The sequence below is a fragment of the Poecilia formosa genome, unplaced genomic scaffold, assembly GCF_000485575.1.
Source record: "Poecilia formosa unplaced genomic scaffold, Poecilia_formosa-5.1.2 Scaffold106, whole genome shotgun sequence".
NCBI lineage: Eukaryota > Metazoa > Chordata > Actinopteri > Cyprinodontiformes > Poeciliidae > Poecilia > Poecilia formosa.
Genome location: NW_006800045.1, coordinates 190,791 through 210,510, shown reverse-complemented (window position 1 = coordinate 210,510; position 19,720 = coordinate 190,791). Strand labels below are relative to the sequence as shown.

At 39.6% G+C, this 19,720-nt stretch overlaps 3 protein-coding genes across 5 annotated transcripts; all 3 read right to left on the bottom strand.

Moving 5' to 3' along the window:
• Nucleotides 1–453: 453 nt before the first annotated feature.
• On the bottom strand, nucleotides 454–4,693 carry ccdc174 (coiled-coil domain containing 174). Its single transcript, XM_007559658.2, has 11 exons — nucleotides 4,546–4,693; nucleotides 4,256–4,363; nucleotides 4,072–4,172; nucleotides 3,929–3,987; nucleotides 3,340–3,493; nucleotides 3,044–3,139; nucleotides 2,497–2,633; nucleotides 2,209–2,303; nucleotides 1,814–1,961; nucleotides 1,549–1,701; nucleotides 454–1,175 (listed from the first exon to the last, which is right to left on the bottom strand). Exons 1-11 carry the CDS (start codon nucleotides 4,606–4,608, stop codon nucleotides 640–642), a joined length of 1,650 nt encoding a protein of 549 aa, XP_007559720.1. The 5' UTR covers nucleotides 4,609–4,693; the 3' UTR covers nucleotides 454–639.
• A 1,962-nt stretch (nucleotides 4,694–6,655) lies between these two features.
• tatdn2 (TatD DNase domain containing 2) lies at nucleotides 6,656–15,400 on the bottom strand. Of its 3 annotated transcripts, XM_007559654.2 has the most exons (9): nucleotides 14,301–15,400; nucleotides 13,841–13,892; nucleotides 13,158–13,526; nucleotides 11,159–11,473; nucleotides 10,584–11,006; nucleotides 9,349–10,278; nucleotides 9,127–9,254; nucleotides 8,006–8,189; nucleotides 6,656–7,263 (listed from the first exon to the last, which is right to left on the bottom strand). In XM_007559654.2, the coding sequence occupies exons 4-9, from the start codon at nucleotides 11,456–11,458 to the stop codon at nucleotides 7,123–7,125; spliced, it is 2,106 nt and encodes a 701-aa protein (XP_007559716.1). In that variant the 5' UTR covers nucleotides 11,459–11,473; nucleotides 13,158–13,526; nucleotides 13,841–13,892; nucleotides 14,301–15,400; the 3' UTR covers nucleotides 6,656–7,122. The 3 variants fall into 3 exon arrangements, with proteins under 3 accessions (XP_007559716.1, XP_007559718.1, XP_007559717.1); XM_007559656.2 differs by lacking the exon at nucleotides 14,301–15,400 and having other exon boundaries at nucleotides 8,006–8,112; nucleotides 13,841–13,880; XM_007559655.2 differs by lacking the exons at nucleotides 13,158–13,526; nucleotides 13,841–13,892; nucleotides 14,301–15,400 and adding an exon at nucleotides 12,612–12,877.
• A 1,147-nt stretch (nucleotides 15,401–16,547) lies between these two features.
• Nucleotides 16,548–19,670, bottom strand: vhl (von Hippel-Lindau tumor suppressor). The gene is made up of 3 exons (XM_007559653.2): nucleotides 19,256–19,670; nucleotides 17,831–17,950; nucleotides 16,548–17,328 (listed from the first exon to the last, which is right to left on the bottom strand). The coding sequence occupies exons 1-3, from the start codon at nucleotides 19,440–19,442 to the stop codon at nucleotides 17,138–17,140; spliced, it is 498 nt and encodes a 165-aa protein (XP_007559715.1). The 5' UTR covers nucleotides 19,443–19,670; the 3' UTR covers nucleotides 16,548–17,137.
• Between the last annotated feature and the right edge of the window lie 50 nt (nucleotides 19,671–19,720).

The following is a 19,720-nucleotide window of genomic DNA, read 5'->3' as shown; positions in this document are numbered from 1 at the left end:
TTTTGTTGGACATTTTGATGTTAGCTTGTCGATGTCTGTTTAATTCGCAGGGAAAATCAATAAGCAGCTTGAGGTGACTCTGCTGCTGTCTAGTGGCGAGAAGCCATAATGTTGGCTGGTAACAATCGGAATGCATTATGGGAGATGTAGTTTGTAGTCAATTCATGCTCTAAAACCTATTTAAAGTTAATCATGGACCTATAAAACGCTGGGGGAGGGAGGGGGGCACATGTGGCCCGCGGGCCTTGAGGTTGACACATGTGCTTAATATGATGTAATGTCTCTTTGTTCTGTTATTCCAAGACCAAAAAAAAATTTAACTGTATTGATCATTAATTTCAGTCGCTATAGCTCCAGAAATTTACTTTTTAATTTTACATACTAGTAAAGCGCCATCTGGTGGCTACTTTTACAATAAATTTCCACATTTCAGAAAGATCAAACCACTTTGGATGTAGTTTCATGAAGAATTTTACTTGGAGCAGCATGAAAGATAAAACATTTTCAAATACAGCAAAACAAAACAAAAACTAAAAGCAACAGTTTTCAATGGAAACCTGTTTATTAAATACTTTAATTCTTAGTGAGACTCGGTTTCTATTAGCTCAGTTGAAGTGTTTATGTTCATGGAAGAAGCCCTCAGGTGGAGTTCCTGTAGAAGGACAACATGGCGTCTAAACTCTGAGGCGCGCCTCCAGAAACCTGCTGAGTCTGGCCCTCTTCTCCTGGAGGCGGCGGCTCCTGGGATGCGTACCGGGTCGGGTACTGATACGGCAGGGGGAACGGAGGAAAGGCAGGAGGAGGTCCTGCAAACTGAAAGGGAGGCGGTGGAGGAAACGGGGGATAGAATGGAGGAGGCGGTGGATACTGAGGAATGAAAGGTGGAGCTGAAGGTAAGGAGCTTCCTGGAGGTGTGGGCTGTGTAGACAGAGAGGATGCTGGGGGATTTTCCTTCTGGGGCTCAGGTGGTGAAGACACAGCAGGAGGTTCTGGTTTGGTCTCGGGAACTTCTTCTGGAAATGTTGTTGTCTTAAAGAACATGTTTGATTTACTCTGATGAATTTTAGCCTTTCCTGGTTTTGGTCTTTTGTCATCAGCGAAGTAAGCAGAGGGAGGAGCAAACTCAGAGTCTCGCTCATCTCTGCGTCGAGTTTTCCATTCGCTAAACATGAATTCTGGGAAAAAGAAATACAAAAAAAGCAAACAAGAAGTGAAAACTTCAGCAAATTCAAAGATCTTGAACTTTACGGCAGTACTAACATAAAAGATTAAGTTGAAGAGTTTGTGAACGTACTAAAACATTTTTAGAAATTATTTAAAAATGAAGATGCCTTCTGAAGCTAGTTAGTTTTATTACCCAATTTACCCACAGAAACATTAGATCCACATAAAAACATTTTAAGTTGTGGCCTTTTATTTAATGTACAGCTTGATATTGTTAGCTAAAAACAGTTTTTCCCTTGCATCATATTATTGGACAATTCTTATTACATTCATGATTTAATAACGTAAATGTTTTCTTACAAACGTTTAAATAACGAGGATTACCTTTGCCTCTGTCCCATTCTCTGACATGAGGGACTCCGGGTTTGGTGTCCCTCCTCTCCTGGATCTCCACCTCCACCCTCTTCAGAGTGCTGACCTCTGGCGGCACGTCCGGCTGAGGGATCGGTCCGACTGGCTCATCCTCCTCTTCCTCCGCTGGAACAAGTGATCGACAACAATCCTTCACTAACATGTCTGTCACAACCAAAAACGTAATGTCGACTTCACTGCAAAATATCTAACAGTTCAGTGAGTAACATATGCCGACCTCGATTTTCTTCCTCCTTCTCCTCTTCCTCGGTGCCGTCCAGCTTTGCCTTCTTCATCTTCCTCTGCCTCACCTTGGCCAGTCGAGCCTGCAGGACGGCCTGCCTCTTCTCTTTGAGCCGTTCTCTTTTCGTCCGCTGATCTGTCGTCTAAAGGAGAGAACGGATGCAGCGGGAAACATTTCACATTCAGCACGGACCAGCTCAGTTGACTGGTCTGCAGTATAATCAGAAGAAATAACTTCATGTCCCAGCATATTGTCAACTGGTGTTGATTCCATCATGAGGTTTCTGTCCTTCCTCATGGGACAGTATGTTTAAATGCTGCTTCGTACATGCCTCATGGTTACAAATATCATGCGTGTGTTTTGTTATTCCTGTTTATTGATGAACCCACCTGGTCTCTGAGCATGTCCAGAGTTTCTCTTTGCTTCCTGCGCTGCTCTTGGTCCTGAGAGAAAGCGAAGTAGCCCACACCGAGCTCTCGGGCCTCTGAAATAGTTGGGAGGGGGGGAATAAGAAGAAAACACTTCAGCACCATTTCACATAAAATGGAACTTCAAACGTCTTATTGTCCCAAATGGGAAACTGATTTGCTGCGCATCAGATGCAAAGTGCATTAATGCAGGAAACGGGTATTGAAAGTTTGCCTGAATCACTGCGGTGTTGGCAGGTTTCTGCTCACCTTGTGCTCTAATGTCCTCATAGTGGATGGGTCCAACCGGCCTCTTCATGGCCTCCTCCTCCTCCCTCTCCCACTCCTGCCGCTGCAGCTCTCGACGCATGTCCTCTGAGAGTAAGGTCTTGTCGTTCGGGATTATCCTATGGAGCGCAGCAGCAAGGCATCATAAACAGATTATATGGAACAAGAAATAAAATATACAAAGAAGACGCCATAAAAAGCTCAACTTGATATGACGGCACCTTATTGAAAACACTTCCCAAATTAACTTCATACTAGGACTGTTGTCTTTGTTTAACCAAAGGAGAAACCAAAACGTGCTTCACTGATATTCACCTTTTAAAATGTAACCCTAGAATGTCCAATGACACCTTCTACAAACTATCTGATCTTTTTATTTTTAACAGAAAAACAGGAATAGTTTCATGCAGCTTTATATGATTGATGTTTATTCGTCTCTCATTAGGAGTAGACAAAAACATGACCAGTCTCCTCCTCTTCTTTTGTCTTTATGTGCTGCCTGAGTGGCTGATCTCTCTACATTGTTTACCCTTTTCCGTTAAGATCCTGGTCCATTTTCACAAAGTTTGGCAGATCTTTCTTCATGCATCTTCTAGACCGTCCCAAAGCATCCACATAATCCACCCTGAAAAGACACAAATACCATTTACCGTTATTTTACATGATTTGAAACGCCACGTTTGACTTGAAATTGTTAAAGATTTGACAAACATAAGTTAGTTTTCTCAGCTTGATTTTTTTTAACATATAAAACATGAACCCCATAAATGATGCAGTACGCAAAGATAAAACTTTCTTCGCCCAATATAGAAAATCAGACATTACCATTCCTCATCTGGATTCTGGGGAGGAGGGATGGGTGACAACCTGGCTTTATCCTCATCCTCATCCTGCATCTCCTTCTGTGCAAGAGTTTCTCTCTTCTTGTTGATTATCTTCTGGGTGAAGTCAACGAGGTACAGTGCCTCTGTCTCTTCATCTGGCAATTAATAGGAGAAGTTCAACCCAAAGCCACTGCAACCTTTTATTACATGAACAGTGCTTTGAAAAATATCCATATTATCCATATTCCCAAAACTGTATGTTTTGTATATGTTATACAAGTACATGTAAACCATGCAACATAAGGTCTAACATAGCTAGTTTTGGTTGTCACATTTAGTCACATTTAGTGTAAGAATGGCCAAGTCAAAGTCCAGATCTAAATCCAGTTGAGCGTCAGTGACGTGACTTGAAAGTTTACAGAAATTCTCCATTTAACACAATAGCTCAGATTGCCATCTGTAAAAATATTTTTAAAACTGTGTATTATCTGCACAATTACGCACTACTTTGTGTTGATCTGTCATAAAATCCCAATAAACAATGAGGTTTAGATAATTATTAGTTTATCCGGAGTCTGTAAAGAATCAACCTGGAAAGTCTCCCTTTGTCATCTGGTCATAGAGTCTGGCCTTCTCTTCCAGTTTACGCCTGTGATGGGTCAGAAATCAAAAGTTAATCTTCTTGTCTGGTTGAAAGCATTAAGTCTTTCTGTGAAGTGGAAGATGAACTCACCTGGCTGTATCCAGAGTGACCTGCTCCTCTGCCAGCTGCTCTGCATCCTTAGCAGCTCTAGCTGACACACCAGCGTTTTGCTTAATAAAGATGTTAGGTTTCTGAACGAGTCAAATAAAGGATTCAAATATGTCAGCATCGCCAGAAAACTCTTTAATATTTCAAGAAATTAATTAAGGTCTACCTTAGAGGTGACTTTCGTCTTGAGTCCAGCTTCAGCATTTTCCTGCCCGAGTTTCTCCCGTTTAAACTGTTCCTGCTTTCTGTAAAGCTCCGCTTTAAGGTCCACCAGCTGCAGAAACGTTGAACCAATTAATGTAGCTTTTTTTAAAAATAAAAGTGCGCATATCAGTCTATAGTTGGCGTTAGCAAGGCCCTAGCTAATCTAAGTTGTTTTTATCGTTTACAAAACGCCAAGCTTCATAACAAAAGCCTAAATGACTAATTATTCAATGTAGACGTCGATTAACTTACCGACGAAGCTGCTACTTCAAGAGTTTTCTTCTTTTTATCCATATTAACTCTATAGTGGACCATATACTCTACTGCTGAGTTACCATTAGCATAGCCATGATCCAACTCCTTCTTCTTTGCCAATATTCTTAATCACTAGATGCCTGCCGCTCGTGCGCCATCTAGTGGACACGCTCTACACTTACACTTTCTAGAACTACGTGGAGGACATCTAAACGGTATAAAATGTTCCAAAATGTTCACATTAGGTCTTTTTCAGTTTATTTGCAACCAGAAGTTAAATCTGGGTTACTCTGAAAGAAAACATATTAACATATTATTAAACATTATATGGCATATATAGGCCTAGAATTGCTGAAAATATGTAATGCATTGAAAATATATTATAAAGAATATGAAATTATCAATTTTGAGTGTTTTGCCCAGAGTTTAGTAGAGGTTTACAGTAAGAGAGAAAAAATTGTGGTGACAATTTTGTTCTCTTCCCAAAATAAGTGTGGCCTTTTCCTCACAAGATCAGAGAAAGAAAAGCCTCATTATGAATCCTGTTTATATCTGGAACATTTGAAAACCTGAATCAAGCTTCGAGTCTCTCTGTTCCCTTGTTAAAACAAGGTTATGATGCTACGTTTTATTTCAGCATATCAGAAGAACATTTTAAATCCTGAGCAAACAGCTCAGTGTCTAGTTTGCAATCTCTCCTGCCTCAGGATCCAGTGATGCTGCTGCAGCCTTGCAGATAAGGCTGATGTATCGGTCTCTCTCTCTCTCTCTCTCTCTGCTGCAGCATTACCTTCCTCTCTGGAGCGATAGGATCAACAGCCAGGACGTCATGTCAGACAGATTGTTTATTTTTGCAACTGGTTAAACATTCAGTCTTGTGCGGCCAAGATATGACGGAACAGGTCCTAGTAAACTTGAACTAAATGTTTCTGTGAGCCATGACAGAGGAAGACGCGTTGCATAAAAGGTGCAAAGCAACTTTTAAAAGAAGTTTTATGTTCAGGCAAAAGAAGCCGAAGAAGATCTTCAAACTCATTTCCATTTCTGACCACATCAAGATTTTGAATGTCCTCAAAGGGATGCATGTGGCAGGGTTTATTAATAAAATTCCCTTTTAAACTTAAATTATAAACTTCTCTGAAACAAACATTTAGCAATTAAGTAATTTGGTGCAACACAAATGAAACCAACTTGATTTGATTGATAGTTAGATTTAGGCACTCGTATGATATGTTGAGGTTTTATTTTTGTGGCCCTCTGTTCTCTTTCCTTCCACCACTGTGTTCATTTATCACATAAAAACTTAAATTATGTTAAAGTTTGGGAATGTAGTAAAAAAATGTGGAAGTAAAAGCTCTGTGAATATTTTTGCCAAGCACCGTAGCTTTTTAGGCTGAGAAAAAGTTCAGAAAATCTTGTGTACACCCGTACCTCTATTCCAGGAAAAAGTAGCTGAATGACTATTTAGCGTTAATTTGATTCAGGGGAGCTCCATTTAGCCAAATATATTTGAGCAGCTTCCAGGATTTTACTCTGCACTTTATCTTGAACGTTTAGTGCTGCTATTCACTGTTTGTTAGGTTTTTTTTTCTTATATAAAAAGTCAGGCAAAGCCACCAGAGACAAGAACATGAATGTCTCTTATGGATCCAACGTTGGTAAACACTTTTGTTTCAGATTCACCGGCTGGTCACAGGCTGCTCCGACGTCCGTGCTGAAGCCTTCAGCAAAGTGTGCTCTGACCTACATTCCCTTTAAACCGTTCTTATTAGGAACAGGAACAAATGGAGGACGTATGCATTTGAACAGATCTCTTCTCAAACCCGATGCACAAGAAGAAGACTTTGCCATTATTACACCGCTTAAATGGCAAGCCGGCCTTGAGAAGAATCAGACAGGACTAATCGTGTTCAAAACAAAAAAGCACTTAGGAACAACCGTGCGGGATGACGAAGAGGAGGTTTTAAAAACAGACTAATGGACTGTCTGTACAGGCGCCTCCATCTTCGCTCATGCTGAACTCCGAACGTGCTTCCTCCACCTCACGCTCGCTTCACCTCACGCTGGCTCATGACTAATTCGAGTGAAAACACGCCTGAGAACGTAATAACTCTTACAGGCTTTTAATGCATCTCCACCACATTAAACCAAACTACACTGCACAGCAGGCGGACGACATAAACATGCAGACATATTAGAACAAATAATATTCGGCACCATGGAAAACAATAAAACTTAAAACTGCTTTTGAGTTAATTCGCGTAAACAATGACATAAAATACAACCAGGTGAGGCGCGTACAGCGTCTCGTGTGTTTTTTGTCTTTTTCTCTTAAAACATTTATTATTCACTAGATCCAAAAATGAGTATTTCGCTTTTAAAAATAATAATAATAATAAATTGCTTCTTCAAACTCCAACATGTGAGCTTGTTGGATTGATAACTTTAAAACAAAAATCAGTGCCGGGTGTTTCATTAGCAGAACACATTGAGGATTGACCATACCGGTTTTTGTTTTTTTTTCTTCTTCCTGTTTTGTTTTGTTTTTTTGCTAAGTGTTGACCTGTGGAAGGATCAAATGCCGTAAAGCAGAGCCGTGTTGTTTCGGATGGTGCTGAGCACCGTGGCCTCATCTTCCCCCTTCAGCCAGCTCAGCTCATGTAGCGTATGGATGCCCATTCCTGGGTGAGAAAACCGGCACACACCTTTGCCAACCTGTGGGAACGGAGAACCAAGCAGATGAAAACAGTAATGGTGAAATGAAGGGCGACTGGTGCAGGAGAACCTCTGCATTGTGGGGAATAGTGTGGAAATCCACCATAGCATATCGACAAACACCTTATAGCCTGGCAAGGAGGCAATTTACCCATTTGTTTCAGGTGTGTGAATTAAAAGTTTCCTAAATTTGTCAGCTTGAGGCCCTGTAGTGACGGAAAAAAAACAACAACAAAAAAAAACAGCCTTAAGACGCTTGCCTTGTATAGACACAAAGATAAAAACCGGATCATTTTAGCACTCTGTGCCTGTCGCTTTGCTCTCCAAGGAGGAGACGCCACGTTTGAGTTTTTAATAGTTTGAGTAGCTCATATTGTTTTAATTTTCTTCAAATACGATGTCACAAAAATCATTAGAAATGTTACAATTACCATTCTAACCTGTATTTTTCACAGACCTAGTTCAGGAAGACCCAGCTCTATCAAAGAGTTTAACTTTGCTTTACTTAACATCTTCTTCCAACCTTAAAGTTTTTCGTCCAGCATTTCTTCACTTAACAGCCGTGTACCTTCTCTCCTCGTAAGGAACAACAGAAAAAAAAAAAAAAAAGAACTCACATGACGCTAAATCTGCAAATGAGAAGCTGCACGGCCACGGGAACAGAAATTTCTGAAAGTACGGACCATAAATGTTCTTTTTTTATATTTTTTTTAAGACTCCTTAGTCCTCGGCAGAGACATACCTGTCTTGGCAGAAAATACGGTGCATCCGTCTCCAGGACGATACGGTCCAGAGGGATCTGGCGAACTGCGTCTCGGGCTTCCCTGGCCCTGGTGTAGGTGATCAGAGCTGTGAAGCCCACATACAGGTTGGGGAACTCTGTCAGGAAAGGCTCGATCACAGAATAACTGTTTGTGAAACAGTGTCTGGAAAACACAAGCGTGTTTAAGAGATTTCTCATATCAAATGCACGTGGAGACATCCATATTCAGAGCAGCTCTTCAGATTTTACAGCTGAAATGTGCAAACGTTAATATTTTTAAGGAATACTAGATGAAAGGAATCTAGCGAAATAGTTACCAGGAAGGTCGTTTGGACAACCCAGCTCTACTATTTAAAAGTCCAGAAACTTCCGTTGTTAACTTCCATGCAGGAAATCAGTAAATACTCACTACTATATTTACTAGAGATCAATAAACAGAATCACAACTCACAGCACTAATTTAGTGCATAGAATTTAGCAACCATAAAAGACTTCCTGGACTGTATATCAGAAAATGTTGTGATCTCGTAAATACTGCGATGATGCCATCAGGTGTGACATATGCTTCTTTCATCTTTTTTCCATCTGTGCTTGCATCACTCTGTGTAGCATTTTAATTCATGCCCAGTATAAACATCAGTCAAACATCTACTTCACTTCAGTCCTCTGCTAAATCGGCACTGCACAAACTGAATTCGTAATGGTGACATATTTGTAGAATTAACCTGTATGCAATTTTTGGTAGATCAAAAATATTTCAGGTGCCATTCATTCGATTCCTGCTTCCTAGTATATTTCTCCAGTTAGATGGACTGTCACCGTTTCCTCTTATCTCCACACCTGACATAGGTTGACATGACTGAAAGGGGAGAGGTGGAAACTAATCCTGTTTTTTTTTTATTATTATTATTGGAAACAAGATTAAACTGCTACGGCTTTCTCCTCATTTTAGAACGTCTTTGGTAGGCGTGCTCTCCATTTTAGCAGCATTAGCCAAGAAAAAGTGGAAAGGAATTAAATGGTAATTGATGAACAGACGCAGAAACAAAATAACGTCTGAAACATAGATGGCTAGAGCGAATTTAAGGAGGCTCCCTCACCTGTGAATCTTGTAATCTCTGGGCACGCACTTCTTCATGATCTCCAGCAGGTCGTCGTCCGCGTCCCGGCAGTGGATCACCAGAGGTTTCTGCATGGCCACGGCCAAACGCAGCTGACGCTCAAACACCTTTCCAGAGAAGAGTCGTTCTGCACATTAGAGAAGCTAATCTACACAATTTATCACGTTTGTTTCGCCGCGGAGAACTTAACTTGGCGCTTACTTGTTTTTGCCTTGAAGAGTCAGTAGAGTTTTTGTGGGAATAATCCAGGCCCATTTCACCAAAAGCCACCGCTTTTGGATGCCTCATTGCCATTAGTATGTTGCTTTCCTGAGTGTTTGAGTAGCCCTTGGCGAAATGCGGGTGGCAGCCAAACGCCCCCCACACCATGTCCTCAGAAAGCAAACCTTCCCACAGGGCCTCCTTCGCCATGATGTGCGGGTTGCAGAAGTCTGTAATGCAGCCTTGAAACTCGGGACTGAAGCTGCTGCTGTAGGTCTGCCTGAAGCGACCGAACGTCCCTCTGAAGCCCAGCTTTCCGTAGAGCATGTCCAGATGACAATGCGTGTCGATGAAGCCAGCCTGGACGTTGCTGTCAGGGTAATTGGCCCACAGAGGGTCAGCCCCCAAGGATAACCTTCTGGCGGATGCGGAGCCGTCCGATTCGGAGGATGGAGGGAAACGCATAGAAGAGTAACAGTCACTTTGTCTCCGTGGCGCTGCAGAGGTCACGGAGAGGTTACGTACTCTTTCAGTTGAACATAGCGGCAAAGAAAATGGATCCGGTGAATTGGCCTGGACGGATGACGGGAAATTCTGGAGTTCAGCTCCGAAAGGATTCAGAGGCTCCAAGTCTGGTTGCGTCGGCTGCTCGAATGAAATATAAACTGTCCTCTTCTCTGGCAATAAATACGACTGCGTGTCGTCAGCAGCTGTCTGCACAGTTGCAGCGTTTTCGATGGAGGGTGAAACAGAAGCCAGAGACGTTGAAGTTAACGCAATCAAATTTTGCAGGCTGTTCTGTTGCGTGGGAAATTCAGAGTCCGAAATAAACTCCAACTGAGGGACTGACGGTGAGCTGTCTTCAACTTCAGCCTCATCCTCAGGGGCAAAAAGTTCCCCATGGGGGGTGGTCTCCACAAAAACCAGTTCCTGAATCAAATAAGACACCAGTGTCACTTCTTCATGAGATTCTCACAAGCTAGGTAAAATCCATCACATTTTATACTCATGAGTTCCTGATAAGTTAATCAAGTACTAAATTAGTTGACGATTGTTGCAGGACTCAACTAATCACAGTTAATCTGATTAATCCTTCAGCCCTAGTTGTAAATAATTTGACAATGTGACGTTAATCAACTACAAAATAAAAAAAAAACTGAGTTAATAATACACCACTGCATAGTTATTTGTTATTCAAAAAGATAAGACAGGTTTCCTGGAAACAGCAGACTTACCCTTGAATATGCTTTTGGCTCTGGGCTGGAACTTTGTGATTGTGTGTCCTCAAACACCCGAACAGGAGTGCTGTGACCCTCGCTGAGGGACCCAGCATCCTCGTACTCGCCAGGACTCCTCACGAAGCCGATTCCATCCACGCTGCTGTCAAAAGGCTCAGCGCTTTGCTCTACAGTCTGTGCAGGAACAGATGCCAGGGGTAAAGAGCCACTTTCGGCCGCGGGGCTGGGGACTCCGGTTGAGCCAAGCCTGGTTCTCGTCTTGCCGATGGCTGCAATCAGTGCCATCCGGCAGATAGCCTTTGACCCCTCCTCCGGTGTCCTCTCCTTCTTCTTCAAGATGAACGAATGATGTGAAGTTGGCAGAACATGTTGACTTGTTGGAGATTCGTCTTGCTGGCGTATTTCTGCTGAAGGAAGACTCTGAGCGAAATAAAAATAAAACTAGTTTGTTTTGTTTTTGTAAGCAGACTTAAACTAATCTCATCTCCTCTATTAGAAACACAAACCTAAACATCCACAAACCAAACGATCACAATTAAAAGTCAAGTACAGCACAACAGAGAATAAATTACCTTAATAGCTTTAAAAGTCTCTGAATTTTTCCTGGAGAGTTTTCTCAGCTTGGCTTTGCCTGCAGATGGCACACTTTCACTAACCACCTCCGCTTTTCTTTTGGGCGTGTCCAGACTCAGAGCTCCAAGGCGCTCCGACCCTGGAGAGTCACTGAGGGGGAAACCACTCGTGTCTCCATGGCTTGGCTTACTGCAGTCTGAAGGAGTGTTACAGCTAGCGTTGCTCTGACAGGCTTCTCTGGGCAGCGTGGCAGCAGTCTGTATCCACTTGAAGGACACCTTCTTTCTGGCGTTGTCCATGTCGTACAGCCGATCCTAAACAAAACGGAACAGAGCTTTGAATTTCACCTTATAAACACTTTGGAAAACATTCAGGAACTTTTAGCAATCTCAAATGAAATGGATGTACATTGGAGGAACTTTTGTTTTCATTTTTTTAAAAAAGAGTAACCAAATATTATCTCCTTTGATAATTTTCTTGCTGCAATGTGATTGTTGACCATTAATTGCAAAATTAAATAAAGAATCCCTCATAGGTGTTAGTTTTACCACCTTATGTTGTCAACCTACCTAGAAGGGGACCTATACAAATACAATTTTACCGTCTAATTATTAGTCAGACATTTTTCTAAAAAGATTTGTTTGTACACATGCACATTTAATAAATTACAATGCCACATATCCTTACACACCATTTACGTGGGAAGGTTTTCAGCTGGAAGCATTTAGAGATTATATATTTATGTTCCAGATTTACAAATCCCAAAATGTTTTATAAAACTTTATTGGTAAAACTATTTTAACATGATTTATATTCCGCACCTCCTACGTCATTTTTCGCGACCATGTGCTTCTGTAATCTGATGTAGTGTAAAAACTACAATAGTTACACTTCAAATCGGATTAGATTATTCTACAGGAATATATGAATATTTAAAACCCGGTTTGTGACTTGTGAAATTTTTATTTGATTTGAGAAAGATCAACAAATGGAAATATTTCGTGCTTTTTGGGGGGTTGGGGAGGATCTGGACCATATTAGACCTAGTGCAGCTCAGAAACAACAATACTTTGAAAGTGTTGTAAAAGCTCGAGTAGCTTTTAAACTAAAGCAAATCAAGTACGTTCTGAATACATGCACTGACAATGAGGTGAAATCGCCCTTTAGCCGTTTCCCGAATCAAAACCTACAATCCGAAGCCAAATTAAAGCTGTATGTTAAAGCCTCAGAGCAATAAAAGCGGATTTAGATCGCGAATTAGCGCCTTCATTTTTTAGCAAACTTCCATAAACGCTTCATACAATCAGCAATTAAAGGGTTCGAGCACAAAAACTACCGGAATTTCCCCATTATTACTGTAGGTGAAGACTTAATTTTTACGCACTCTTATATGAAGAGATAAAAATACAATTTGTGAATTTGGCGCCATTTGGAAATGAAGAGTTTAATTACCTTTTTGTAGCGACAGAAACGATTTAAACTGGGCGGGAGGTCAACGAACGTTGGCGGATTGCCTATCGGTTTGCTGCCATCTGGACTACACAGTTAGACCAAAATGAAAACTCCGTTAAAGAAAGAAAAACTTTAGATGTTGTATTTACTCCAAAAAAATATTTTAAAACGAAACCCTACGCGGAGATAATTTTTTACTAAAAAGCCTAGTTTGACCCTGCTTATGCAATCAAATAATCAAATCTCGCGAGAACACATGTGCCCATGAGACTTTGTTCATTCTTTGTTCTGTTTTCCTCAATCTAAAAAAAGGGCAGCTTGTACTTTAGCAAAATACAAACAGCTTTAAAAGTAAAATTTATTCTTCACTTCAGATGAAATGTATCAGGCATGAAAGCAGATATTTCATCATTTTCAAGCAAAATAAAGTAAGATAATTTTTCAAACGTGTTAAGTCAATCAGGAATTGTGGTTTTCTTTTTACTCTTCTATAAATGCCAAGATTTGTGGAGAACTTAACAGTGTTACTTTGACAGAACTTCCTACCTGAACAGTGAATCTGAAGCTTCTTCTCAGTTACCATGGACCTCTTTCCTTCTCTTGTCAATGTTCTCCTACCACATCCTCTGAGATTAAATTAACGGCCACGTTTAGTTAGATTTGCATTTTTCTCCAGTATTTCCATCTTCAGATGAAGAACTGAACAGCACCCTGCAACATATTGTTTTAAGCTGACATTGCTATGAACCTTTCCAGTACTTATGGTAGCTTCACAGAACTACATTTTTACAGATTGATTGCAGCTGGACTCCTTTCATTAAATAACTTTCTTCTTAGATCTAGTGCCTAATCTGCATTTCCCATATGAGTTTATGCATATGTATGGTTGTTTGTTCCAGGGTTTACTTCATGGACCTGCAAGCAGAAGCGAGACAAAAAAATTGACGTAGCTATCACACATTGCAAAGTTTAACTATTTCCTTATTATTAGCCACATCATTATAGAAAAATGTATTTTAAAAAAATAAAGACTATTACAACACATGCGAAAAGAAAAGTTCACATTTTATTTCTTTTAGAAGGTGGGTCAAACCTGACTTTTCAGTCTTTATAACACACAACTAAAGCTGACAGACATGTTTTATTCTGCATTGGCCTTAATTGAAATAAAACAAATGGAAGGAGGACTAAAATGTATGCCAGGGTGAGCTTTTCTTTTTTTTTTTTACATTTCAGGTATTTCCCAGGGATGTTTGTATGAAGCCATGATGCATTGTTTACCTAGATAAAGGAATAAAAGAAACATGTTTAGAATTTTTTTTGTTTGTTTAGTCACAGCATAATTTTTTTACAACACATGTTTTTATGTATTCACGTTTCTAAAATTTTTAAATTGAAGTCACTCACTCAAGATAATGGCTCTTTAATGTAAAACGTTGATATAATGCATTAAATTTAAAAAGAAGAAATCATTTAGGGAAAACCTTTTCTTAAATATCAATTATCTTTGAGAACAAACTTCAGATGTCCAGACTGTTACGCAAAAGTTTATTTGAGAAACAGGAGTGGCTGTAAAAAGAGATTTAATGCCTAGATCTCATTGCTGCCATTCACACATGCTTGAGAGGGTTGCACCAAGATGCTAAATATTGTTCTTGTGTTTCAGTCAGAGCCTGAATCCAGACTTACATGTTGAGATCTTCTTCTTCTTCTTAACGAGCCAGTAGCAGAGGTTTCTCCTGGCCCGATCGCTGAAAACATTCCTGTCCTAAGGCATGTTTTGGGGTAAAATGATGAATCTTCGTTTATCTAATGAAAAAGACATGGGCTGTGGAGTAGTGGAGAAAACATTCACTACAGTAGGAATGCGTCACCAGCTTTGATGTAATACCTACCGTGTCCTCGCTTTGTGGAGGAAACAAGATGCATAGCTGCAGATTCAGTAAGACGAGGCATCAGGCTGACTGTGTTGTTCCTGATTTTTATCCTCTGACAAACAAAACACAGTATCGCAAAATTATTCCTTAAACTTTTATGCGTTTTTCAAGTTTCAAGCACAAATTGGAATTAATTTTAATCCAGATTTTTAGAGTGTGTGACAGACCAAGACTGTGTCAAGTCGGCCACGGGGTTAAGCTGAGAGTTTCACTGACAAATAAAAATCTATTTAAAATGGAAAATGTTACATACTACTACACAGAATACAACTTAATATTAACTTCAATTTCTCTTTCGATTTGATATTTTTAATAGCTGGTGATAGTGAGGGGATGGGGGGCGATTAACTGCTGATTCACTTCTGTCAAACTGCCCAGGGCAGCCGTGGCTACAATGTAGCTTACCACCATCATCACGTGAATGTTTGTATGAATGGGTGAATGACTGATTGCAGCAAAAAGTGCTTTGGAGTCCTCAGACTTGATGAAGTGTTGTACAAGCACAGGTCCTCGACCGTTTTACCATAACTGGTAGGACTGCAAACATCCAGCGACTTTCGCTGATTTACTGATGAAAAGAAGAAAAATTTATGAATGGCAGATGCCTGCAAACAAAAATACTGCCCGTCTGTGTGAGACACACTCTCTTCAGCAACAGAAGACTCATGCTTCTTGCCTGAACGACTTTAAGACCCATGGTTTTTTCGTCTCTCCTTCTTCTGGGTGCATGATCTCCACAATTTCTCGCACCTGGCTCGCACGCTCAAGCCTGTGTTGTGTTACCAAACTACTTAGCAACAAGCCTGGCTGTGATGCCTCCGCTGAGAAAACTGGAGCCAGCTCTACTTTCAGGAACTGGCAAGCCTCACCGACTGGGACGTTGTTGGCCAGTCTAACTGAGATCTTGTAAAACATGTTTGTGTTAGGATTAATTAGAAGGTTATTCTGATGGATTACATGACCTTTGTGGCTTTTTTTTTCTTTACATACAATTGTATAATTTGGAAAAGCACTTCTTTGAAAAAATTTAATGTTTCCTTGATCTCAGTAAGTAAAACTGGAGGACAATGTTTGAACTCCAGTTTCAAATAATCATTTATAAAAACTAGTTTGCGGTAAAAACGAGGCGTACGAGTCAGAACATCCTCTAACATAAATCAGCTTGGTTTTTACTTTTAAAACTGTCACAAAAATATAACATATGTGTTGTGATCATGCAGCTCCTTTTGCAGCTCTCGTCAGAGGTAGTCATTTTGGCTCTGAATTTTATATTAGTTTTGAGCTTTAGTGATTCATTTGAATAGTTTTTATAACTTCAAGGATTTTTAAAAGCAAGAAATAAGTCTGAATTGATTGTGAATTTTCTCACTGGGCACATATATAAATATATATTAATGATTGGGAGTTGAGAAAAGTTCTTATATTTCCGGAAACCAACAAGCTTCTTGCATAATTAAGGTGGGATCTTTGAACACTTATCAGAAATGCTAACATCTCATTCTGCTAGTTTTAACACAGTACATGGGTTTTTAATAGGATTCACCATTAGCCTGATTTGTCTACTATAAAAGTAGTTTCTATATAGGAGAATTTCTCTAAATTTGACCGAACCATCCTAAAGTTTTGGCAATCTGTGACAAACTATCACCGAGATGTAAGAAATTTCAAAAACAACCCCTTGGTCAGTCCGTTTCTGCTCAAAGTTAGACATTTCCTAACGACTACACCAACAGTTTCAAAATGGCAGCATGTCATTTCACTGCAACTTTTAAGACGTGTTTTAACAGTTAGGACAAATGGTAAGATTTTAGCTTGAGAAACTCCACAATCAAAAAGTTGTGTTGCTTAAAAAAAATACATGCATCAATGGTCCCAAATTAATGACACTCATGGCCAACAAGAAGTTTTGCTTCTGACCAGAACTGTCTAATTTAGTTATTTAAAGGCTGAGCAAAATGGGTTCAGTTGTACTCCATTTCAAAAATAATTTCAAGCAGGAACAGATATATATTAAATTTATTAATTCTCAAAAAATAAACAGTGAAAGTAGTTCAGATAAAGTGGCTATAAGTAAATTCAGAGCAAGGCAACAGACTGCTGGGTGGGAAGGCAAAGAAAAGCTCATGTTACAGCGTTTAATTAAAGACTTGATGAATTCAGCTTTGCTTTCTCTGCTGTTACGTTAGCAGGGAGAAAAGCTCAAACAAAAATCCTCAAATTTTGTTGTTAATCTGAGAGGAAACGTAAGAATTCCCGAAAGTTGCATATAAATTTTTAAAATTCATTTATACTCTATCCAAGCTCATACTTTGCTATCAGTACAAAAAAAATAAAGTTTTGAAATTACTCCCCACCTATGGTCCTATTACAGCTTTTCACATTCATAACAAAGCCCTCTGATTGAAGGGTAAATTTATTATTACCTCCTGAAGGAGACATTTTTGCTAAACTTGCTGGGTAAATATCACAAATAAGACAGGAAGTGAAAGTGAGTCTCCTCACTTTTTTACAGCAAATCAACAGCGATGACCCAGTCTTTAGTGTCTTTGAGAGAGCGCTGCTCTGCTGAAGCCCAGATGTAACAAACACTCATCCAGTTTGCTGGCTTTCTGCCAGTAGATGCTGCTCTACCCGCCGATTAATGCGCTGGAGATCTTTCTGATGGTTGGGTGGATTTTCCAGGTCCTCATGAAGGCATCGTGCGATTTCCAGCTTCCTGTAGTCCTCTGGTCGCACCAGACGTCGCACAGCGTAAAGAGCTCGATCCTTCAGACTGTCAACTGGTGAGAGACAGATGATAAGAAAAGTGTTGCTTTTATTACATTAATGCATTTTACTCCAGATTTATTTATACAGTATTATCAGGTGCATAGATCAATAAGACAGAATCAGTCAAGAATGAACACATATGCAGTCTATAGATGCATGAATTAAAAATATGCACTTTGTTGTGCTTTTAAGTATTTTAGAAATCTGTAATGAGCTGGTCAAAATTAGAATATCAGACATAATAGAGAAGAAAAAATTGACATTGACCAGGAAAGCCTGATTGGTGCATATTAATTATTAAAGTTATTGAATATTGATAATTAAACAACTGAGAAGCTTTTAGAAAGTCAAAGAAAATATAAAAGGTACAATGTTTAAATAACAAAATAAAATCTGTATAATCAGACATTAAAGCCCCAGGGAAAAAAAATACAACTAAACTTATTTCTCTATAAATTCCACAATGCATGTTTAAAAGTATATAGATATCTTAAATATCTTTAAGAGTCTTACCCGTTAAAGTGATGTTAACATGAACGGCTGCATCACCGGATGGCTTGGGAACATACAGTTCTTTGCAGTTGACTTTTAAAGGCTCATCTGAGGCTGCATCTCTGAAGAGCCAAGGGTGCCCTTAAAAAAACAAATACAGCATAATAACACATTATTTTACAATAACATTTATGACAAAAAAAATTTGACCATCCAGCTGGAGCATCACTACAAGATATTTTCCCCTCTGCCAGTTATCTGAATTTTATGAATCTCTTTAGGTCTGAAACATCTGTGTAGCTGGCTGAAGCAGTATCTTCCTCCCTCTGCAACAACGGAGATCTGGGTGTTGAAACCTTTCTACTGACTCGTGTGTATCATGTTTACAGATCTGCTCACATGATCACAGCCTCCGAAGGAGAGAGATTTCCTGGCACAGATGATAACATCTAGGGCAGCTGCTCCAAGACCAGCAGGAACTCATGTTCAGCAAAGCAAATTAAAGCTAAGGCTAAATTGGGCCATCTCAGCCACGTTCTTCTGTAGGAATGATTAAGGTTTCCTGCAAAGAGAATTTTTTTAAAGCTTAGCCACATGCTTAGTTAGCTCACAAAAGGTCAATAATCCATCACAAACCAGATGTAACTTAGGTTATTAATTTAATTAACTTTAATTTTTCCCTTGCAAAAGAAAGTAAACTAAATGTCTGTTTCAAAGGACAATATTTCCTGTCAGTGCTTTTAAATTAAAAGTGTATTCTATTGTAACAAACTTGTCTTTTAAGACAGATAAAGGGACAACTATCATTTACATAAATAAAAGCAACATTTATTTAAGATTCATTGATGAATATTTCCATCTTTACCTGTTATTTTTGATGACTTCATATACTTTTCTCTGGTTTTAAATGTCTTGTAGCCTTTTCATTTTTAATAGATTGCAGTAATATCGTTTGATATGTTGCATCATTTCAAGATCATTTTGTCAACTTCATATTATCATGAAGTTGATAACCCTAACTCTAATCTACATGGTGGGGCACTTTACTTTTACCACACAGAGCAAGTTTAAGCTGGATCGCTTTTTGCCTTAAAGAAAGCAATTTGAAAATAGTTTTTTGGGTTTACTCTGGTTATATTTGTCAAGATTTAAGCTAAGATGCGGTTATACAGAAATTTAAGTCATTACCAGACATGAAGTGAAATGAGATTCAGCCTTCATCCAGCTGTATACCGTTGTTGCACTTAAAATAAGTGGACTTAGACAATGTGTTTCACTTAAAATCAAGAAACAAGACATTGAGAGAGAAAAACAGCTTTCTAATTACACTTTTGTTATTGCTGAAAGAAATATGCACCATCTCAAAACAGATTATCTTACTGATTAATCGATTAAGTGGTAGATTTCAGTGAACCCTGAGCTGAGGAAGTTCGTTCACTCACTCACCGACATAAGTTGTCATTCTCCGTCCCGAAAATGGCTGCATGTCAGCGTAACTCGTTGGCTTGCCTTCGTAATTTATCCACAGCGGCCGGACAACACGGCCGGTGCGATTACAGAAGACAACATTAACGGGAATCCCACTGCTCAGAGAGCGAACCGGGGGAAGAGATTCCTCTCCCTCCTGAGGCATTAGTTCTGACCACCGACTCCAAAGTGCAGCAAGATTAGCTGAATGGCTAACAAAAGAGGAGCTAACGCGAGCGGGCCCCTTTTTTCCGAAGTAAAACCAACAGTTAAACGGCAACTGTTCTTTTTGCAGTTTAGTTTGTTAGTTAAACTTAAAACACAACTAAGTTCAGAAAAATCGCAAAGAAAACCCGCACCTAGCTCCTTTAGCTCCACTATGCTGTTTATGTTTTCTCTTCCGGAAGAGACGTAGTACTAAAAAGTGTTCTGATTGGTTAGAAA

Coding starts and splice junctions, on each gene's coding strand:
- ccdc174 (XM_007559658.2), bottom strand. CDS start 4,608: ATGGTCCACTATAGAGTTAATATGGATAAAAAGAAGAAAACTCTTGAA. Junction 3,988..4,071: donor GTCACTCTGGATACAGCCAG/GTGAGTTCATCT, acceptor GACCCATCACAG/GCGTAAACTGGAAGAGAAGG. Junction 2,634..3,043: donor CAGGATCTTAACGGAAAAGG/GTAAACAATGTA, acceptor TGCGCTCCATAG/GATAATCCCGAACGACAAGA.
- tatdn2 (XM_007559654.2), bottom strand. CDS start 11,458: ATGGACAACGCCAGAAAGAAGGTGTCCTTCAAGTGGATACAGACTGCT. Junction 11,007..11,158: donor AGACTTTTAAAGCTATTAAG/GTAATTTATTCT, acceptor TATTTCGCTCAG/AGTCTTCCTTCAGCAGAAAT. Junction 8,190..9,126: donor AGAGATTACAAGATTCACAG/GTGAGGGAGCCT, acceptor TGTGTTTTCCAG/ACACTGTTTCACAAACAGTT.
- vhl (XM_007559653.2), bottom strand. CDS start 19,442: ATGCCTCAGGAGGGAGAGGAATCTCTTCCCCCGGTTCGCTCTCTGAGC. Junction 17,951..19,255: donor GAGAATGACAACTTATGTCG/GTGAGTGAGTGA, acceptor TGTTTTTTTAAG/GGCACCCTTGGCTCTTCAGA. Junction 17,329..17,830: donor TGTTAACATCACTTTAACGG/GTAAGACTCTTA, acceptor GTCTCTCACCAG/TTGACAGTCTGAAGGATCGA.